This window comes from Anser brachyrhynchus, assembly GCF_964034855.1.
Source record: "Anser brachyrhynchus genome assembly, chromosome: 3".
Lineage (NCBI taxonomy): Eukaryota > Metazoa > Chordata > Aves > Anseriformes > Anatidae > Anser > Anser brachyrhynchus.
The window spans coordinates 44,959,907-44,981,516 of NC_137696.1; the positions used below are offsets into that span (position 1 = coordinate 44,959,907).

The 21,610-nt window shown below is 35.0% G+C and overlaps 1 protein-coding gene across 4 annotated transcripts in view; it reads right to left on the minus strand.

Annotated features, from left to right (window-relative positions):
- Positions 1-21,610, minus strand: part of RYR2 (ryanodine receptor 2) — a 423,080-nt gene that overhangs the window by 14,853 nt on the left and 386,617 nt on the right. For all 4 annotated transcript variants that reach the window (XM_080588287.1, XM_080588286.1, XM_080588285.1 and 1 more), the window contains 12 exons: positions 16,569-16,649; positions 15,793-15,881; positions 14,307-14,435; positions 12,475-12,579; positions 10,417-10,498; positions 7,976-9,279; positions 7,511-7,575; positions 5,332-5,479; positions 3,818-3,904; positions 2,804-3,022; positions 1,343-1,473; positions 745-787 (listed from right to left, as the gene is read on the minus strand). In XM_080588287.1, the coding sequence (XP_080444413.1) occupies positions 745-787; positions 1,343-1,473; positions 2,804-3,022; positions 3,818-3,904; positions 5,332-5,479; positions 7,511-7,575; positions 7,976-9,279; positions 10,417-10,498; positions 12,475-12,579; positions 14,307-14,435; positions 15,793-15,881; positions 16,569-16,649 (2,483 nt within the window). The remainder of the gene's footprint in view (positions 1-744; positions 788-1,342; positions 1,474-2,803; positions 3,023-3,817; positions 3,905-5,331; positions 5,480-7,510; positions 7,576-7,975; positions 9,280-10,416; positions 10,499-12,474; positions 12,580-14,306; positions 14,436-15,792; positions 15,882-16,568; positions 16,650-21,610) is intronic.

Genomic DNA, 21,610 nt, shown 5'->3' on the forward strand with positions numbered 1-21,610 from the left:
GAACCAAGGGGATGAGTGGGTCTCTAAGAGCCAGCTCTAGGTGCCAGAGTACAGAGGGGTAAGTTATGGGACATGGGGAATCATGACCTGCTGAATATGCACGTCTGAGGATTCAAGTAAGACTGTACCAGCAACTGAAGTGGGGCAGCAGCCTCAGGGGCTCATATGTCCAGGGGTCACTGACTGGGGAGACTGCAATCCAGGAGCAGCTACTGGGCAGACTGAGTGAGCCCAGCTGATGGAGCAATATACATTGTACAGAAGTTTACACTAGGGAGCCTCTATCTTGCTTGGCAGACTATCCACTTCTTCAGACTCTCCACTGCTTGGACCTGAGGCCATGGAATTATAGTAGCCTTGCTATAGCTCTCTCAGGCTGTCAGATTCAGTACAATATATTTCCTCTAACACATATAAGTACACAGCCAAAAACAAAACCTTGTGTATGTTGTAATATACATGCAAGTGTACACATCTCCACAGAATTTCATGAACGTGTTTGAAATTTCTGTTTTATACAACAAGCTGTATGTGGAACATGTGAAGAATAGCTATCCAAACTACACAAAACATAAGTTGTTACATAAGGTAACAACACTGTGTATCTTAAAATGATAAATATGGAAATATACACTTCTTCAAATATAACTCAATCAGTATGGACTACACTCCTTTGAAACATGAAACGAACATGCATTAAAACTTTACTTCAATTTCATACACATTTTTAAAAATAAGCCTTACCTTTCTTTTTACAAATTTGTCCCAATAGTTGTTTGGAAAAGACCTGAAAAACACAGATGAAAAAAGAGATTACTTTTTAGATGATCATGAAGAAGAGTACCTACTAAGATGTCATAAAAATTATATAATGATTTGTTTCTAAGAGGCTCTGAGAGGCTCTGCGTTGCTGCTATCACCAGCTAGTCATTTGGGAAGTCACTGGAATGAAAGTTACCAATTGGCATTGAGCCTATCATATTCTCATGGCTGGGAAAGAGCAGCTGAGCTGATGTCTCCAATGTTCCGAAGTATTTGGATCATATAATCCCAAAAGGCAGAGAGTTGATGTTCCAAAGAAAAGCCTTCAAGAGACACTAAAAGGATACAAACCACAGTTCACTCTTGAACTGACAGCAACAAACAATCATCACTGTACTTGCTAAAAAAAAAAAAAAAAAAAAAAAGTTCCTTAAAATCTTTTTTAATATATGGGGAAAAAAAAAAAAGTAAAAACCTCAACTATTTATTTCAGACAAGCTGGACCATCAAATGCATAACTGTGGAGTCTGAAGAATAGTTCCTTGCAAAGTTATAGAAACAAGAGTAAGCAAAAACTCACTGTGTATTGATTACAAGCCTATCCCATTGCCCTTTAATATCATCTTCTGAGGGCTGTTCAGTTATATACAGCCCATCAAATTCCAATTTCCTTGCTACTTCCTTTTCCCTCTTAAAAATAACCAGTGGAACCTGCAGTTGAAAAAGAAAAAATCAATATATCAGAAATTAGTTAAAATGCTCTGAGATGTCTGAAAACCTATAAGAAAAGATGGTAGTTATGAAAAATTAAATACGAAAACTGAACACATACGAAATAATACTTCAAAACATTAAAGGACTTGAAAACTGCCCAGAACACTCTGAAGGTACAAATGCACAAAGACCACAGTGTTCAGAATCATAACTAGAGTATACAGCGTAATTGTACATTCTAGTAAGAGAACAAATGCAGTTGTGAAAAATGATGTGTGAAAGCACCATATAGAGTTCAAGAGAAGAAAAACTCTGAGTTAAGAGAAGAGGACATCTCAAAAGCCAGAAATCCGAACTTTCACTGTGCATGCCAACCAGTGAAACAGGAAAACGTTATAGTATGTATTGATCTGCAGAGAAACTTAAGGTATAGAGGAAAATCAAACAATTAATGCAACAGCATGATGATCATTTGCCTCAGCTACAAATGCAGATTATGTCTTTTTGGCATAGAAAAAGAATATTATCCTTTAAGAGAGGAACATAAAAATATCAAGGTCCATACAAATCATACTTAAGAAATTATACTTGTAAAAACAAATAAGCAGCCATAATGAGTCAGCAAAGTTCCATTTATTTAATATCCTTTCTTGCACTTTGACCTCTAGAGTTTGCCCAGGGAAGAGCACAAAAATGAAGGAAAGTGCATCCCAGATGTGTGTCTCCTGGCTCCAGACACGTATGGCATTTGGTCTTCCAAAATCAGAAGAAGCATTTTGCCTTTACAGGCAGCTTCTTTATTTCTTACCACCCCAACAGAGATCTTCTGTAAAGTATGCCTTTAAGAAAGGCTCAAGTTCCTGTACAAATACAATTATTTCAAAGTGCATATGAAAAGTGAGATTGTCTAGAGTCACAACCCAGAGTAGTGGTACTCCAAAGTACTGTATGCTTTTCAAATAAGCCAGCTGACAAACTAGTAATACAGTCATCCAGCTTCTTCTGGCCATGCCCATTCACGGCTGACAGTCACAAGAAGTGATACAAGTTATTGCTATAACTGTCTGGCTGAAACAGTAACTGTGGAAATACTGAACCTACAGTCCAATGCCAGACCAGGAAATCAGGCCCTGGCCTGTAACCTTCTGAATTCACAACTCACCTAACTCATGGTTTCTATGTAAGGTTATACTAACAGAATGGTGTTTCTTTACATGGTTCCTCAACCTGCTTAAGCAAAGTTGCTACAACTTGATTCTAACTTATACCAGTCAAAGGACAAAAATGTTCATAGCTAGAAGAAAAAACAATGTTCAGTTTTTCTTACTTTCAAACAGTAATACCCTATGATGCAGAAGAAGGAGATGATTGTGTGTAAGATGGCCAAAATCCGCAGCGTGGGCTCCATGTAGCCACTGCTTTCTTCTAGGACATAATGAACTGCAATGACCCTCTGGCTGTCACTCTCCAAGGTGTTCAACTTCATACTTTCTCCAGTAGACACCACAGGAACTTCCTTTTCTTCTGTCACAGCAGAGGTGGAGACCTGTTTAAATCACTTAAATCTTAATATTGCAGGTGTATTCCTTTGACAGGAGTTTTACACCACTACAAGTGAAAACAACCCTACCAAGGACAACATAATCGTGAGGAAATAATTTTCTGCAGAAAAACGTTCACAGGGAATACCTCACACAGACCCTTTCATCATGCTACACCAATCTATGATAGTGTGGATTTTCTTTTACTTTCTTTCCATTGCAAATGTGGGCCATACATATCACCTTGAATTCAAGAACGAGCATAGACCTTCTGGAAGAAGCCCAGTCAAGTCCTGACATTGCCATATGTAATCCTTATCAGCAGGGCTCTTCCAGGAACTGATTCAAGTCTGGGAAATCTACTGTTGCATTAGCTATAGTAAAGGCCTTGACAAAGAGGATAAGTTATATTATAGCCAGTTTAAGATGATGTGACTTCCCCTTGCTGTACACATCCTCTCAGGGGAGCACGATGGCACGAAAAAAAATATCTCAGCTGACGTGTACTAGCTTAAGTTGCCAGTGAAGGCTGGGCTTGGCTGAGTCTCTGTACAGGAAAATGGAGCATCTGAGACAGAGGTACACCTTTCACTTTGCTGCATCTCTCACAGCACGGAACTTTGGAAATAGCTATTTGGAAGTCCATTATTACTTCACAGAAACACATTAGTATCACTGTTAGATCTCTAAAGTGGCAGTCTGAAGAAGGCATTTAATCTGTTAGGCTAGGCATTTTAATCATAGCATAGTGTCCACAAAACCTGAATGTTTTTCATTAAGTAATATTGTGATAAGCTTACCTTGTAGAAAAGCAGGATGAAGTTGATGGCAAAAGCAACAAACAATGCCAACATCCTCATGTTATAAAAGTTTCGAGCAAAATAGTTCTGAAATAAAAAATAAAATATAAATACTGCTTGCCTAATAATTATTATTCTTGAAATTAATTATTAAAAATTATTTTAGGAAATAAAATAAACTATATTGCATAACTAATAAATTATCTGAAGTATCATGAATGTTTAATCCCAATCTGAAAAAAATATTTACCCACATTTCACTACAGAACTTCCCATTATTTCAGGCAGATCATGTGATAAATAGAATATCAGACACACTATTTTTCTTTAGTGGCCTCAAAGCCAGAAGATTGGAAAACTCTGCCTTAAATAATTTTTTCGTGTTTTCCTACTTCCTTCTGATTTCAAAACCTTCAAAAATAACAGTGAAAGCACAGGAAATCTCAAGAAAAATCTTATGCCAGTGAGGAAATTCTTACCCAAACCTTACATACTAAGGTTAAAAGTATCTTATCTCTTCCTTACAATTCAGAAACTTTTCCAGCACCTATTTTCAATGTTTTGTTTTAAATCTTACATGGAAATTCCTCCATTTTCAGCCCTAAACATAGAAGACTATTTGTGAGTTAGTATATGAGACTATTAGAAGAAAAATAAATGAAATTTGAATGGATGCTAAATGATACCCTATAAAATGACACTGAGTTCAAAAGCAAAACTTAAGCAACTAGTTCCTTTAGATTGTCATTGCAGTTTTATACTTCTGTTATGTTACTCATGTTAGATGTAGGCTGACCCTACACAATTATATCTACTAGATCTACAGCAAAAGCCTGTATCTTTTTGCTTTGGATTTCATTCTAGCCTCTCAGAATATGTATGCCTATATATATCTTAGCTAATAAAAGCTTGGATTTTAAATAGTTCTGCATCCAACTCAGAGATACCATATGTTACTGAAACACTCATATACATTTCTACAATTTTAGCTCGTCTTATTTTCCACAGAATTTAAGAAATTTCTCAAATATGAACTTGCTATTTCATGAAAATCTTAATAAAATGTTTAGACAGAGGAACTTGACATTTCCCAAAGTGAAAGTTTTCCTGAGAAAGTTTTTCTCAGGAAAACAGAAATCCTATAAGCTAACAAGCTGTTTTAAAAATTCTGGATTCAATAAGTACTCACCTTCACATAAAAACACTAGGCTATTTTCTACTGATGGATAGGAATCTTTGAAAGTCTGAATTTTAGCCAATAATTGCATTTCTTATTATGTTAATATCTTGTCTAATATATTATTTGTTGGTTTTGTGTGTTTGGTTTTTTTGTTTGTTTGCTTGTTTCCTCCACTAAAAAATACAGTTAAACCTTTGCCTTTATGTCCTATTCATGGGTGACTGTGAATTGAATGAGTCTTAGCAGATGCGAATTTGTCTTTTTCATTTTGATAGCAAAATTTTATGGTACATATCCCTCCCAATGCACAAACACAGTGTAGAAAACAACTTACAAGAAGCTTTTGTTGATATGCAATTATTTTCTTCCAGAAAGCCGATTCCTGAACTTCAGGTTCTCCATATCTATGAGTATGAAGCTGTCTTAATTTCTGTTTCCCTTTGTCTTCCTTGGCTTTCTCTTCTTTTTCTCCATCCTCTCCTCTTAGGATAGAAATGAAGCCAAAATAATAAGCCAAGTTAATAAAATTGAAAAAAAAATAATTAAACCACACCCTACAAGAGGACATTGCAACTTTTTAGGAGGCTGAAGTAGTCGTAATTCATGAACTGCACATGTATGAATAACAAGGATAGACATCCATCTTCAGCATAAAGCACTGGAAAGGGTGACAGTCTGGTTAAGTGTACTGATATTTGAACTTACTGATTTGTCAGCTTGAAGTGAGAATTGCTAAATGGTAGAAGCAGGTAACCAAGAATCTCCCAAACTTTATACCTGAAACTCTGTTTCATAATTGTGCAGCTAATACTGCCAAATGTCTGTACAGATCTCTATATGTCTAAGAACTCCCCTCCAACCTCATGCACTTGAACTCTATGGTTCAGACATGCAGACTGCAGAACACTGGTTCTTCTTGTATTTACAAGCCAAGCCTTAAGTTTTAAATTCTGCATTTCTGTCCAGATGAGGACAACAAAAGTAACCCCTCCAGGAGGAGAGAGAAATATGAAAGCTTGACAGCATTTCAATCTGTGATTATCACCATGCTGCTTAATTACAGAAAGTCATTGCTAGTGGGCTGCCTTCTCCAAGCACAAAATCGTAGGAACTGAGAATTATTTTGGAAGTTAATTTGACCTGACAGCCTGATACATGAAAGGATCACAGAAGTCCATTTGATGCCAAAACAGAGGGAGAGACAACTTACTAGTTACATTATTAATTTCTCTTTATCTATCTACAAACAGAATAACTGATATCCTAAGTTGCTTCGTAGTAGAATATACTCAACAAACTTTCACTTGAAAGTTTGTCTTACATTACGAGTGGCTTCAGGGCAGTGCCAGGCACTTCCACTCTTCACAGAGAATACTGGTATCACTGCAACCCACACAGTCAGCCAAGCAGAGCAATCAACAGTGAAGTGACCTTCAAAAGTCAGCAAGACTCTCCTTCACAAAGTTGTACTGGTTGCATTAGAAGTTTGCCGTACTGATTAGGAAGAAGATTTTTTGTTACTGGCAAGTGTTTGTCATTGCAGGAGAGCAATACGGAGATAACTTGAGACTAAGGAATCCACTTGAAATTTTAACAGTGATATATCAGCCACCATAAAAAAAAGGGATGGAGAGTTTTTCACTGGTTAAAGCCAAGTCCTATGTTTTGCATTTTTATTCTGAGCTAATCTCATTAACATTTGATTTTACCATGTCTTAAAAAGACTAAAATGATTATTTATCAATGCTAATGATCCCCATAAAGATGTGAGAGGACTCAGTAATTCCTTAAAACTGTAACTGTAACAGAATAATAAGGTTATGCAAAATCTAAATAACTCAAAACAGGTCATATCAAACGGGAAGGGCAAAAGAGTCAGTCTCTACCACTGATAGATAATTAGTCTCTGTAACACAGGTGCTCTTAAAATTTTTCCAAGACATTTTCTTCTCATTTTTGGACTTGCCAAGAAAACCTTAAACAAACAGATGAAATTAAGCCCAGTGAAAACAGACCAACAAAAGACTTGATTCTCAGAAAACGATGATTTTGCAGATTCAAGATATTTTAAAAAGTATATTCAATTCCATCAAAATTTTCAATGAACTCTGGAACCATTGCAGCTATGCCTTTGTAAATAAACTGCCCCTTGGATAAACATGTAAACTCCTAGGACTACCTTCTGAAACTGTTGTTCAGTGACCTTTTAATGCCTGTGGGGAAAGGCAGCAAGTTACGTTATGAGTTCTGTAAATTCTAAAAGAAACTAAATTGACATTACAAAGGATGCAGCTGGAAGAGGGGAATTCATAAAATCTCTTAGTGATTTCATGGCATTTCCTTGCAAATGCCTACTGATGAGGAGGATGGATTAAATATATATATATATTTATATACATATCTTAATAGTGGAATGTGAATTAAAACAAAATTAAAGGAAAAGAAGGATAATAAAGCTGATTTTTTAATGAAAATAACTAATTTGCAGGATCACTGGTTAGAGTTATACATACTCTGCTTTTTCAGGTTCAGATTTTGTTTCCTCCTTCTCTTCCTTTTCATCTTCTTTCATTTGTTCCTACAGATAGTCAGATTAAGGGAAAAAAAAAGTGTCTAAATATTATTATGCAGAACAGAATTAGTTAAAAGGATACACAGCCTGCAGAATATTACACTTTTTTTTTTTAACTGGTGAAGCTCTGAGAGAAGATGATGCTTCAATATTTATTTTTGAAGAGACATTTTAGCACTAAATTAGAAGGAAACCAAATTACCACCTACTTAGAGGAGGCTGTGGGAATTGAAGTTTATGATGTCAGAGAGGATATGGTTTAGTGATTATATGTGATTCCCTAAAAACGTCACTAAAATAAAAAAAACACATGCAAATGTAGATGCAAGTTTTGTTTCAAGACTATAGTTAGCATATGAAAATGATAAACATAGAGCATAGGCATAGAAATAAAAGATACAGTTACCTGGATTTTTTCCTGCTCTTCAGGCATTGGAGCTAAGGAAGGAGTGCTCAGCAAATCACTTAAACCAGCATTTGGATTGTGAGGGATCAATTTATACTGTCCACCTTCCCGTTTCAAATCCAAACCAAATATATCCGAGAGTAGATCACTCTCATCTGATAAAGTTCTCAAATCTGTCAAGTCTTCTGTAGGCAATGCAGTTTCTGTGGGCTTCCTCTCCCCCTCTTCTCCTTCCCCACGCACCTCATCCTGCGTGGGATCTGGCATATTAGCTAATAGTTCGGCCACCTTGATTTTCTTTGCTCCTTCTACTAGGCTTCCTCCAAGCAGCAAACTGCATATGATGTGAAAGAAGCCCCGGAAGACACTACAAGCAAAATGCAGTAAGCCCATCAAAATGCTCCAGTAGGAAGAAAACAAAGCCATAACCATGTCCTTCATGGTCATTTTCTTCACTTTTTTCATCTGTTTCTTCAGGCTTTTCATGCTAAGCATTTTCATAAGAGTCATTAAATTATACTTGAGAGCTACTAATGCTAACTTCATAGTTACAAGAGAGAAGAAACCCATTCCAGGATCCTGCTCCTCAGGCTTATCTTTCTCATTTTCCTCTTTATTAGCTGACCTTTCATTCAGATCTGACTCAGAAATCTGGGCAGCCAGTTGCATTTCAAAGATGGTATCCTCACAGAAATTAACAAAAAGCTCCATCTTTTCTTTCTCCCCACCTTCATTTACAACATCAAATATAAATTGCCTCTTTGACTCTTTTACCTGAGGTTTCTCCCACTGAGTCCGACTTGACTCACTTATTTCAAAATATACTCGTTCAATGCGCTTTGCACTGCCCATGATTTCTATGCGTCCAAGGAAAGGCTGAAAATAATTCAGCACACTCTCTGACAGTTCAAGAAAAGTTTGCAAGCGGGTATCATGGGGCATGTGTTCTGAGAGGTTGGTCAAGAGAACAGCAACATTGAAACCAATGTCTTTGGCAGGTTCATGGAACCGTTTCACAAACTCCTCATAGTCCAGAGTCTCATTCTCATCAGTTTCAGCACAAGATAGCAGAAACTCAGTTTCAGACTGAGTGTAATGTTTATGGCTTTCCATTGCTTTGTGGAAATCCCTTTTTGAAATTATGCCTTTACCATCTGGGTCATACTCTTTGAATGCATCAGAGGAAGTCAAATCCTTCAGTTTTAAGAACATATCAAAAAACTTCAGAATCATCTCCACATTGTTGGACGATTCCACAAGCATATCAACCATCTGCTTGCCAATAGTTCCATTCACAACATTACCTAGATGTGATGACATGAAATTAGAAATATTGATGGCAGCAAATATTTTGGCAACGTGTTTAATAAAGACTAGTGAAATAATCAAACAGTAAGATTGATAAACCATTGGATCACACAGTTTTATGAGGAAAACAGATGTAAAATCAGGAATCTTTTACTAATAGCACTACCCTAAGGCTTGGAAAAAGATGTAAGTGACTCAAATATTTGCCATTAAAGAAATAACTAACAAGCCACAGACACACACATCTGTTACGTTTATTAAAGTACTAAACATGAGGCAGCTTTTCAAGAGTGATACTATAAATTTTACTGTAGTGCAACACAAACAGAGCAGTGTCATATTGGTTAGGATGAGTAGTTCAGTAGGTCCCTGATGGAGCACTGCCTTCATGTACTAAGAATTACTTTGCTTCTCAGTTACCTCAGGTGAGCAAAGCATCAGCAATCCATGCTACATTGTAATCCAGGCTGCATTTGCTGCCCTCCCAGTTCTCTCAAGATAATAAATGTGACGCAGTACATGTAGGAAGCATAAAGGAAAATCTTTGGATCATCTATGCTTGTGTATTTCTGGGTAGTCTACTACTGGTAGTCTATTGTTAGTCTGCCAATACGATACCAGAAAGAAGATACATAAATAGCAATATTTCTTGACAATGATCACATTCTCTGGGGAACCATAATTTCTGTTATTAGTTATAAGGAACCTTGAACTGAGGTAAATCAAAGCCTATTCTTCATGGCTAAGAACATTATAAAAATAAATGCAATATAGCAAAGCTATTAATAAAATGATAGATAAATGTCTCAGTTCTTGGAATTTAGGATTTCAACCTAAATAGTTAAAAAAAAAAAAAAAAACCTTCTCACTTAAGCCAAAAGATAGGCCATATTCACAGAAACAAAGTAAAACTTCTGTCACAGCTGGATTCTATACAATTCTGACATTCAGAAGTCACATAAATGATATCAACTGGACTGTATAAATCTTCCATGCAATTTAAGATCTCACATCTCATCTCACAACTGATACATAAAAATCAAAAACCTAAAGGAAAATGGAACCTTAAACACAAAGGTGAAAATGTTGCTAAAGCAATAGTGAAAGAGAATTTCAAATTACATTTTACCTACCTTCCAGCATAGACAGCAACATGACAACCATATCCTTCTGAAGATCCATTAATTCTTTCAGTAATTCAATTTGACTGGAATCCTAAATAATGAATACAATATATATATATATATATATTGATTTCTTTGACATTCATATATGTGCATGCAGATTTCACCCTATAAAAATGAGACTTAGAATTTAAGAGGCTATTAGGGTCAAAACTGGTAAAACACCAATAAAGCAATAATAAGGTACGTCTGGCTCACAGATGATGCCTCTGTAAAGTTTCATGTCAGCTAAAATAGTGTTGCTGTTAGTATAATCAAGTTCACAGCTATAAAGCCTTGTAAAAACAATAACGGCAGCAGCACACAGAAGACAAAGTGTAACATGATTCAAAGTGACTGATTTTTTTTATTATTTTTTTGGTGGGGAGGAACTTTTGCTCTGGAAACTTCTGGTTTAAAACAAAGACCAAATTAGCTTAGGCATACCCCAGGTATAGAAAGATGCCATATGACAACATATGACAACATAAATCCATTTAGCCACACTCAACACCTTTGAAAAATGGTATTTGAACACAGTGCAATTAGTACATTCTTGCAATAAGAATAAATGAACAAAACAGCCCAAGTTAGCTCTGGAAGTCCCCAAGAGCTTGAGCTCCACTCAAGAGAAAGACACCATCTCTATTTGTCATACATTTGGAGCAGACTGTGTTTCTGTCATTACACAGAACAGCGTAACTCCACTCACTACAATGAACTTTGTTGAGCAAAGCTTCTTGGCTCTCTCCAAAGTGGCAGGGTATCATTATTTTCCAGATGTAATAGTTAAAAGATTGTACGAAACCACACTGCACACAGCTGAGACTAGAATCTTGTCATTATTGTGAAAACAAATCTTGCCATCGATCACATCAGATTTCTTAATCAACAATTAACCTTATGTATTTGACTTCCTGTCTGTAACTACTTGTATACTAGTTTCCATCTTGCTTTGGTGATTTAGGAAGAAAGCACAATAGTCACCACTGTGGCCTACCCAATCATTGATTGTTTTTTTCTATTCTGAAAATAACAAAGATGTTCCAAAATGACGATAATATGTACACGGGCTTAGAAAGACACCTTAGGAAAAATTCATTGCATCACTTTGAAAATCAACTTTCACTATGATGCTATCTACTGGAAAGTGACACCTGTTTATCCGTAACAAATAAGAACCAGAATTGCAGCAGAAAAGTCCATAGATCTAAGTAACTGACCTACTTCCACTGGTAAAGTCCCAAGGGTTGGTAGGAAAACCATTTGAGCAACACTACCTCCATTTATGCAACACATTCAAAAATACTTACATGGATACTTCATATACATTATAAGTAAATAAAGATCTAAAAACTTCATAGCCTTCACAGTTTTATTACTTAACAACAACTAAAATGTTTTCAAGATTATGACACTTCTCTGAGAATGTTAAATTATTTTTAAAAACTCAGGATTGCTTTCGACTTTCGATTAAGATGCATAATATAAGGCTAACTGCATTCTTTTAAAAAGTTAACAAGTTGAAAAACACACTGCTTAAAGTTAGGATTCTTCCCATCTAATTTTAGCTCTGAAGAGCTGTCTGTGCTAGTCCTCTACACCATATTCTAAGGATAGACTACTATTTTTGTCTACTGAAAGTAGAAAAGGCTTAGATGTCTGCATTGAACTAGGCACCTGAACAGGGAAGATAGATCCTACATAAAAAGCTTGTGCAAAACTGCAGAAAATATGGAGGCAGAACTTTGATATGAAACATAGGAAATGGATTGCTTTTTTCTGATTTCAGGTTATATGCTTCATTTTCAGCTTCATTGAACCCTGTTATAAGCCTGCTGCTCATGCGCACTGTGACTCTGTAATTTATACCCTCAGCTTTGTTTTATTCTGTCAGCTCTGTCTCTTATTTTTCCTCATACCTCCACTATTAACTGTGGTAATTAGTTATTCAAACACACTAACAAGACACTTTATCATTATTATAAGTTAGTGACTTTAAAAAGAAAAACAAAAACAAAAAGATACCTGGGACAGCTTCATCTGCATGTGGGCAAACACATGAAGAAAACCAACCACAGCATCCCATAGCCTGCTGTGTGCCAGACTTTGCTGATTCCCAGTACACGGCCCCTATTGATAAGGCAAAAAAAGAAGAAAAGTAGGTTTTATTTGAAAGAAACGCAACAACAACAACAACAAAAAAAAAACAAACAAAAAAAAAAACAGAAAAAAAAAATAGAGAAACATAGTACGGGGTCTGTCCTTTAAAAACTGCCATGAAAAGCTAAGCATATACAGAATTTTTTTTATATTACAACACCACTGACCATAAGCAACGCATATTTCTAATAGCCATTCTTCCTGTTTTAGCTGAGTCACAATTCAGAACCATAAAAAGTATAGCTGTTTGCAACATTAAACTGCAAATGTTAGAGAGATACAATATCTTCAAACTGATTCTTCCCTACTTAATACTATAACTCAGGAATTACTTAATAAAGGCTTGATGCAAAATTGGTATAAGTGATAAGAGACTAAGATTCCTGATTTCTTTTTTTCCCGGTATATTCCACCTGTTGTAGAAAGCAGTGCTAAATAATATTATTCTAAAAAATTCCAACTTCGAAAAAGCAGGATTACAAAATATTTTGAAACTTTAGAGAACAGTAAATAAAATCGTTACTAGCTAACAATGCTATTTGTGACTTGCCAAACATGTTTACAACAAGCACATGTATGCTCATGACTATAAGCTGCCTCTGCTCATATTTACACAGTCCAATGCTATCACACTTCATCCTCATGAAATAAAATACTATTTTCATAATACACATTTCCAATTGAAGGAGAACAATGTAATAGACATTTAGTCTAATGGGATGCTCTCTAACCCGATTATTATATGTGGAAGTATATTATAATATTGTTGATGGATTTACATGAGGAATTAATTAAGAATTAAATTATGCCCAGTTCTTAAAATAGCATGAAAGAACTGCCATATTGTTATTTTGACAGAATTGATCCCATCTGTAAATAGAATTAAGGTTAATTACTATTTCATGAGGACTACTGCAATTTTCAAATTCAGTGTGCATATTAGTTATCAGTTTGGTATTAAAAGTCTTCTGGTCTTATTTTGCAAAAGCAGAATAATAATGATAAAAACACTAAATTATGTTCAACACTCACCTTTACCAATCCTTAGTCGCACATTAAAAAATACATGAAAAAAATACAACCAAACCTGAAGAAATTTGCTTTCAAAAAAAGAAAAAGCCTTTCTGTTTGTAGAAGACCACAAAGGCAATGCCAACAACTTTAAGACGGGAAAAGCCAAGCAGTTAGGAAATAACAAACTGAAGCTTTCTTGCAGGACTTGCATTATGAAGCGTATAATATGAACAAGTTACTTTTTTCAATACATTTTCAGATTAGTCATTCAGTGAACTACTCCATTTTTTATTTTCTGCAAGCAACCCAAAGCTGCCTTAGAACACAGAACATTTGATTTCTTCATTAGTCTCTCATTAGTCTTCTTTGAATCCTGCCAGCATGTCTTCTCATTTATCACAGTACACCCCAAGTACGTCTTTACAGTTATCAAATGTACCATGTGACTTGATCAGATTAAAACAAACTCAACCTACTATTCATACAACCAAAAGATGAGGGAGTAGTGCCAGATATACAAAATTTTTGTTTCTACATAAATAAATGCACTAAAATAATTTTGAAGTATAAACGTATCTATATTATATCCCTATGTATATTTTATCTACTTGTACATTGTCTTTATTCCAAAGGTATTATTCATTTTCTTTCAAATCCATAAAATTACAAATAAACTAATTTACCTGGATATACTCTGTAAGAGTATTGAAAACCTGTTTTGCAACCTGGATGGCTTTGGAAAAATTTCGTTGTCCTTGCTCATCAATAACATCCTTCCCAGAATAATACCAATAGAAATCACTAATGGACTCCTAAAAACAGTTATGAGAAACACGAAGAGATTATGTAATCAAATTTTCTCTAACCAGTTCTTCATCAAGATCAGAAAAATATTACCTAGGAATACAGTTCTGGAAAGTATTTATTTTATAAAGGTTCTTAAACGATCACAAAAATGTTTTAAACCCCAAACAGGTTGTCAAGTATTATTTCAAGAATTGTATTTTCATCTCATGGGAATCAATAAGAATAATAGTAAACTGAAAAAAACAAAAACAACAACAACAACAAAAACAACACTCCATACACCTTAAAATCAAGATTAAAAAAAAAAAAAGAGAGAGAGGGAAACAGACAGAGAGCTAGATCTGTTGGTATCTGCCATATCCTGCATTCCGAACAGGACTCAATAGTGTGGTAACGCTGCATGCTGCTCATTAAAGTATCCCTCTTTATACTGTTCGCTTGACACCCAATCAATAGCAGGAACAAATGTCGCTTTATGTGCATGATTCCTCTTTCTGTCTTCCTCAAAGGAAACCTTATTAAAGTTTCAAAAAAGTAAGCAATGGAATAGAAATCATTGTATTGTCCCTACAAATTCTACAGACTGTGTTAGGATAAATAGCAACATTGGTAACAACAGCAACTTAAAGAATACTGATTTTAATACATTGGAATTCTTAGGCACCATACATATACGACTAAAGGGAAAATTTAACTAGATAAATAAAGATTAGACTATTCTTATGCTTCACTGCATGCCATCACACGGCTGTACATCTAGCTGACCAATGCTCAAACTGAATCAGAATATGGATGAAAAAACAGCTGGCTGAATCTCAAGCTGAATAATGGAAAACACTTTTCAGTCACAGGGTAGTCTCAGTCAACTACTGGCTTTTTATGCACTGATGCTAAGCACTTCCTTAGCATCTATCTACTTTCTGCCTGTGCTGGTTGGTTAACAGACTTTATTGAATTTTTGTATACAATAGTTGATATTAGCCTTTAATATTTGTGCCACCTTTACTCCCATAGGGCAGTGTAACAACACTTTAAGAACTCTAACCACTAGAGAATTACAGCCTGTTTTTTCAACAAAATGAATTACAATTAACAAAATTAATGTAATCACAAATACATGTGCTTGTCTGATAAAGCTGAACATTTTATGATAAAGATCAAGTTCAGCCTTGCTGTAAACAGAACTTTTATGATAGGAAACCACTTATTCCTGAAGGATATACCAGAGAAATTAAGAAACTCAGAGTTTCCACATACAAGAGTCTAACTGATGATTAAAATAAACTAAAGGTATAATGGTAAATGTTGCATAAATGAAAGTCAATATCATCATTTACTTTATTAGTACAGAAGTTAACCTACCTGAACTCTCAATAAGTAATCCACAGTGGAAATGATAATATTAACAGTTGTGTTGTTACCAGTCTGAGTTCTCAGGTAATTTTGAAAATCTAAAAATTCAAATAAAAGTTCAGTTTACTTTTAAGTACTAAAGACTTACAAAATGATTCCTGCAAATTAATTCCAATGAAAGTATAGCTTAAATAAATGGTTTTGGTTTTTTACCTTTTGTTTTTTTTTCAAAAAAACTGTCTTTAGCATGCTGTCTTGCAGCATTTTATTGCAGAGATCACATCAGTCCATCAGCAAACCATAAGCCCGAAATTTGATTATGTTTAATAATATATATTATTATTATTGTTTAATAATATACATTTTCCTAAATGACAGGGAAATCAAGTCTCCTAATTATACAATTCCTGTTTACAAGGTCATAAATATGTCCAACAGCTAGTACAAACGATCATTTTTCTTATTTTTCCTCTCAATAATTGACTAGAAGTCATAAACCATGTACATTTTCCTATATAGTTTACCTTTGCTAGTCAGGTCAAGACTGAAAACTCATCATTTTGGAAACCCATGCCTTTTCTACAAAGTTGGAACAGATTAAACAAGGTGAGATTTTAATTACAAAGAAATATTTTCCTTTCATGTCTAGTAGTAGTCTAGCAGGTACGCTACCTTTCATAAAATTTTATGAATACTGCCAAATTTACAGCAATGAAGAGCTTTTATCTTTATAGTTATCTTTACGTTACCGCCACCTTGACTTAGCTGGAAGCTTGCCCACAAACCTGAGTTATGTCCTTCACAAAGCAGTTGAAGAAAGCGGAAGAGGTCACAGGTGAACTCATCATCCTGCATCACCTTTTCTCCTGTAGAAGGGCCAGATGGAAGCACAAATTATCACAGGCTGCCAACTAACACCCCACACCCTCTGCAGGAAATCTCCATATTTAATTTTAAGAAAGAGAGAAAGGGAGAGAAAATTTATAGCCACCAATCTATCTGAAGCACATGTGACTCATGCTTGGCAGATAGTTATTTAAAATAATTAAATGATAAAACTTATGTTTTGAGTTATAAATATGGCAGCATGAGCTTGGCAACATTTTAGAAATAATCCAGAATTTACATTCTCATCTAACTTTGCTGGGCATGAATGCTGCATTACATACAAAGGTTAGGATTAGATTAATTTGGTTCTTATTTATCACAAAACAAGGTAATTAAAAATACAGAGAAATAACTAATGGAACAGTAATGAAAATCATTCCTCAAATAAATTAGTCATTTTTAAAATACCCTAGGAAAAAAAAAAAAAAAAGAAACAACAACAAAGATATTTACAGCTATCTGCATTTTCAAGAATCTTTTAGGCTGACATTTTTGAGGATTTATCACCTGCTTGCTGCTGACACAAAATGTATGTTGGGCTTTCACCTCCCTTGACAAAATAAAGCAATAAACTTATAATGAACTAGAACATATGCCAATGTGCTTTGTAGAATTAAGCCCTTAAGTTCATTTTTTTTGTGGACAGATAATATCCAAAAGTATGAAGCTTCAAATTATTTTCTTGATTCTTCACTTTAAAACAGTATGCTAAAAAGCCCTCTATTAAAACAGCACTTTTTTAATTATATCAATACATACAGTAAACTTTGTACACTGAACTGCAGAGGACAAACAACCATTCACCAAGGAAAAAAATCACAATTGGAAAAAAAAAAAAGGTAGAAGAACAGCTAATAAAATGACAATGGGACAACAATATAACTGTATAAAATAATTAAAGATCACCTATTAAAAGCAAAGAAACTTCCATTTTAGGACTTTGGATAAATATTTGGAGTGCATAAGGCAAGAAAAATGGAGATCACAAAAACTTGTTTTCTTTGAGAATATACATCATTTGGCTATGTGGCCAAGTGTTATTTGTAGACAGCATAAGGATAGGACAGAAAAATGTATCAAGGTTGCAGAATAATTTGAAAGATTTTTTTTTTTTAATGGGAAGATATTTTAGACTGATACTTGAACTTCCAAATCTCATGTCTATAAAGACAGTATTTTCCAGTGGGTGAACAGTAGGAAACCAGAAGAGTGAGTATATACATTAAAAAAAAAAAAAAAAAAGCTCTAAAAAACGTTATAGTCAATAATAATCACATTAAGAATTATTAGCATTGCTATATTGATCGATCACTAATTATAGTGTATATTTATAAATGATTCTATTACAATTACATTATTACAGCTGGAAGTTTCAATATAGTGGTAGGACTTGGAAGCAAAAGCATTTTGAAAACTAGTACAAATATTTTGAAAGTACATAACTGCACTCTTTCCTGTTACCATCAACAGGCAATGTTTGTTATTGAGAATACACATCACTCAAAAATATGCAAATACAACTTCTTGTAAAATAGGGACATTAATTCTAATTCCAAATGTGTACTTATCATAGAATCATAAAGGTTGGAAAATACCTCCAAGATCATCTGGTCCAACCATCACCCTACTACCAACATCATCCACTAAACCATGTCCCTAAGCACCACGTCCAACCTTAAAAAGGAAAGGTTCCAGGAATGGTGACACCACCACCTCCCTCGGCAACCCATTCCAATGCCTGACTACTCTTTCTGAGAAGAAATGTCTCCTCATTTCCAACCTAAAAACCTCCCCTGGCACAACTTGAGGCCATTCCCTCTAGTCCTATCACTAGTTATCTGCGAGAAGAGGCTGACCCCCAGCTCCCCACAACTTCCTTTCAGGTAGTTGCAGAGAGCAATAAGGTTTCCCCAGAGCCTCCTCTTTTCCAGACTAAACAACCCCAGTGCCCTTAGGCGCTCTTTGTAGGACTTGCGTTCTAGGCCCTTCACCAGCTTTGTAGCCCTTCTCTGGACATTCTCCAGGGCCTCGATGTCTTTCTTGTAGTGAGGTGCCCAAAGATGAACACAGTACTTGAGGTGCGGCTTCACCAGAGCTGAGTACAGGGGAACAATCACCTGCCTGGTCCTGCTGGCTACGTTATTCCTGATACAAGCCAGGATGCCATTGGCCTTCTTGGCCACTTGGGCACACTGCCAGCTCAAGTTCAGGTGAGCATCGATTAGCACCCCCCAGATCCTTTTCCTCTGCACAGCTTTCAAGGCCTGTAGCACTGCAAGGGGTTGTTGTGGCCAAGGTGCCATACCTGGCACTTAGCCATGTTGAACCTCATCCTACTGGCCTCTGCCCATTGACCTATACTGTCCAGGTCACTCTTATCATAGTGTCAAACAATATATAGTTCTTTCTCCAAGAATGAGCCAAATGCTATAAATTACATTCCGTGACATTTTTTTCTCTATCCCAGAAATAATACTATTTATATACTTTTTCACTCACGTAAGAATGGAAATACCTTCAGCTAATTAGGAATGAAAAAGAAATGACTGTTTCTGACAGTACTGATTAATATATACATACAATATATGCCCAAGAATACAATGGGACAATATCAAGAGGTGCCTGTGCACTTAAAAGTATATAATTCAAAATGATATGCAGGTTCAGTCTTGCAAGATACTTTTGTATGTTGCTGTTCAAAGTCCAGAAAATAGACTATTCTGCAGGATTAGATCATGTTTTCCTAACAGTAACTGAACTCTTGGCATGCTTAAAATTACACTTGGTGTCATGCGTTGTTGATTGAAGCGAATAATTATTTTTTCCAAAAAATAAAAAAACCTGTCCAGAAAGCCAAATATTTTGTGGAGCCTGTATCTTCACACATGCAATGCATGTAGCTTGACTGCTTAGATGGTAATACTTTTAAATCACAACTCACAGAGAAAAGTTGTGAGGTACCACAGCTTGCAAAAGCAGGCCCATAAAGGATCCAACCATGTATTTCTTGCATATCAAGTTATCACTGAATAAAAGCCATTTGTATAGACTACAGCATGTTATAGTTTTATATTTTTAAACCTCTCTTTTTCTTGCCATCATATCTATTAACGTTTCTCAGAACAACAAGGAAAACAAGTCTCAAGTTAAAATGATTACACAGATTAGGCTATGATGAAGTCTTATCTTCTGGCTTTTAGTACACCCACTGGAATTTAAAAATGTAATAAAATAAAGTCCTATTTAATACTGGAAGGGTTTGGGAGAGTCTTTTATTAAGCTATGCTACTGAGAAATCACAAAATGAATGCAAGTTATTGGACAATTCTGCAAAAATCAGATAATGTTCAGTATACCTTCTCACATAAGTGGAAAGAGCTAATCATTTTGAAAATAATATTTATATATAAACTAAATAATAATTAAACAAAACAAACAAATAAAACACACACACACACACAAATATTTCAAATATCTTGGCCATACTAAGATTTAAAATAATGCTGGTTATTAATTTCTACAGCTGACCAAAATCTGACAAAAAACAATGTTGTTATTGTCAGGAATTCTATTTTTCAGATGTTACTTACTGACTATAACAGGTGTCCTGTTGGAAACTATAGAACTGAAGTGCAGATCCATTTCTTTCTATAAAATCTAAGAGAACAACCTTTGCCGCTGTGCATACAAATTCATGCCAGTACAAACATTTATATAGATAATGTACTCACAAGTATGCACACTGTATACAATATGTCTTATGTTGTCATGACACCATGCTCTTTAGCTTCTGTTGATATAATGTATATTTTGGCCTATATTTGCTTAGACATAGGTTATAATAGTTAAAATGCTGCCATTGCTCTTGCTGTATGGAAATGGTATGGCTACACACATGAAGGATTTGTGTGTGTAGTTTTTTGCAAAACTGATAGCTTGTGTTTGTGATGTAAAGGAGGAACAAAAGTCTTGTAGAGGAAATGAAAATAAGTTTGAATGAAAAATGAAATATATATCTTTTTCCTTGAAAGTGCATGTGTCCAAGTTTAATAATTCTCTCTTTTTTTGTTGTTCGTTTGCGTTTATTTATCCTTAATATCCCTAATGGAAAATATCTGAAATCTATTTCTACTCAGAAATATTTCTCTGACACTACGTATCAGAGATGTACACATACATTCATGATTCATTCATGATTCTTTCATGAAGAAGGCTCCTTTCTGATGGCAGCTAAGCAAAAGGCAAATAACTCCCATTGTGAAACAAGTGAATTTATTCTTATTACAAGACCGGGTTGGATTCTGCATACTGCATGCCTTTCACTTCTCAAGAATCTGATTCAAATAAGAAAAGCACTTGTTTTCTCACTAAGTGATGCTTAACCATCTCTCTGAATTCAAGCTGCTTACGTGCCCTCTATAAATGCAAACACTGATTCAAATACAGTTATATAAAGGAGTAAAACACCACTGCAATGTAGGATACAGTGGATTATATTGAATTTAGAAAACTGTCTCAAGTGTGACTGTGTTAGTGAAGGACAAGGCATATTTATGGATTTCATGTTATTAATGGCTGAAAATAGCCCTGATGTGTACACTCATTCTACCTATTTGTTACAAAGCATGTACACCACTCTCAGTCAGTTAAATAACAAGTACTTTTAAGAACTACCATCAGATCAGATTTCATTCTAAAATTAAATTTTAACAAAGTAAGCCTTCTGAGAACTTATGGAGAAATAAAATAATGACATAATATTAAAAGATTAAAAATAAAAATAGAGCTTTACTAATAAAAAGTAATTTACTTGTAGTATTACTGGGTAAACCAGTAACTTCCTGCTGGTGTATGAAAAAACTAGCTGAAAACTAACTACTGACGTTCAACCGTGGAGAAATAAAACAAACAAACAAACAATTCCTCACACTCTGGCTTA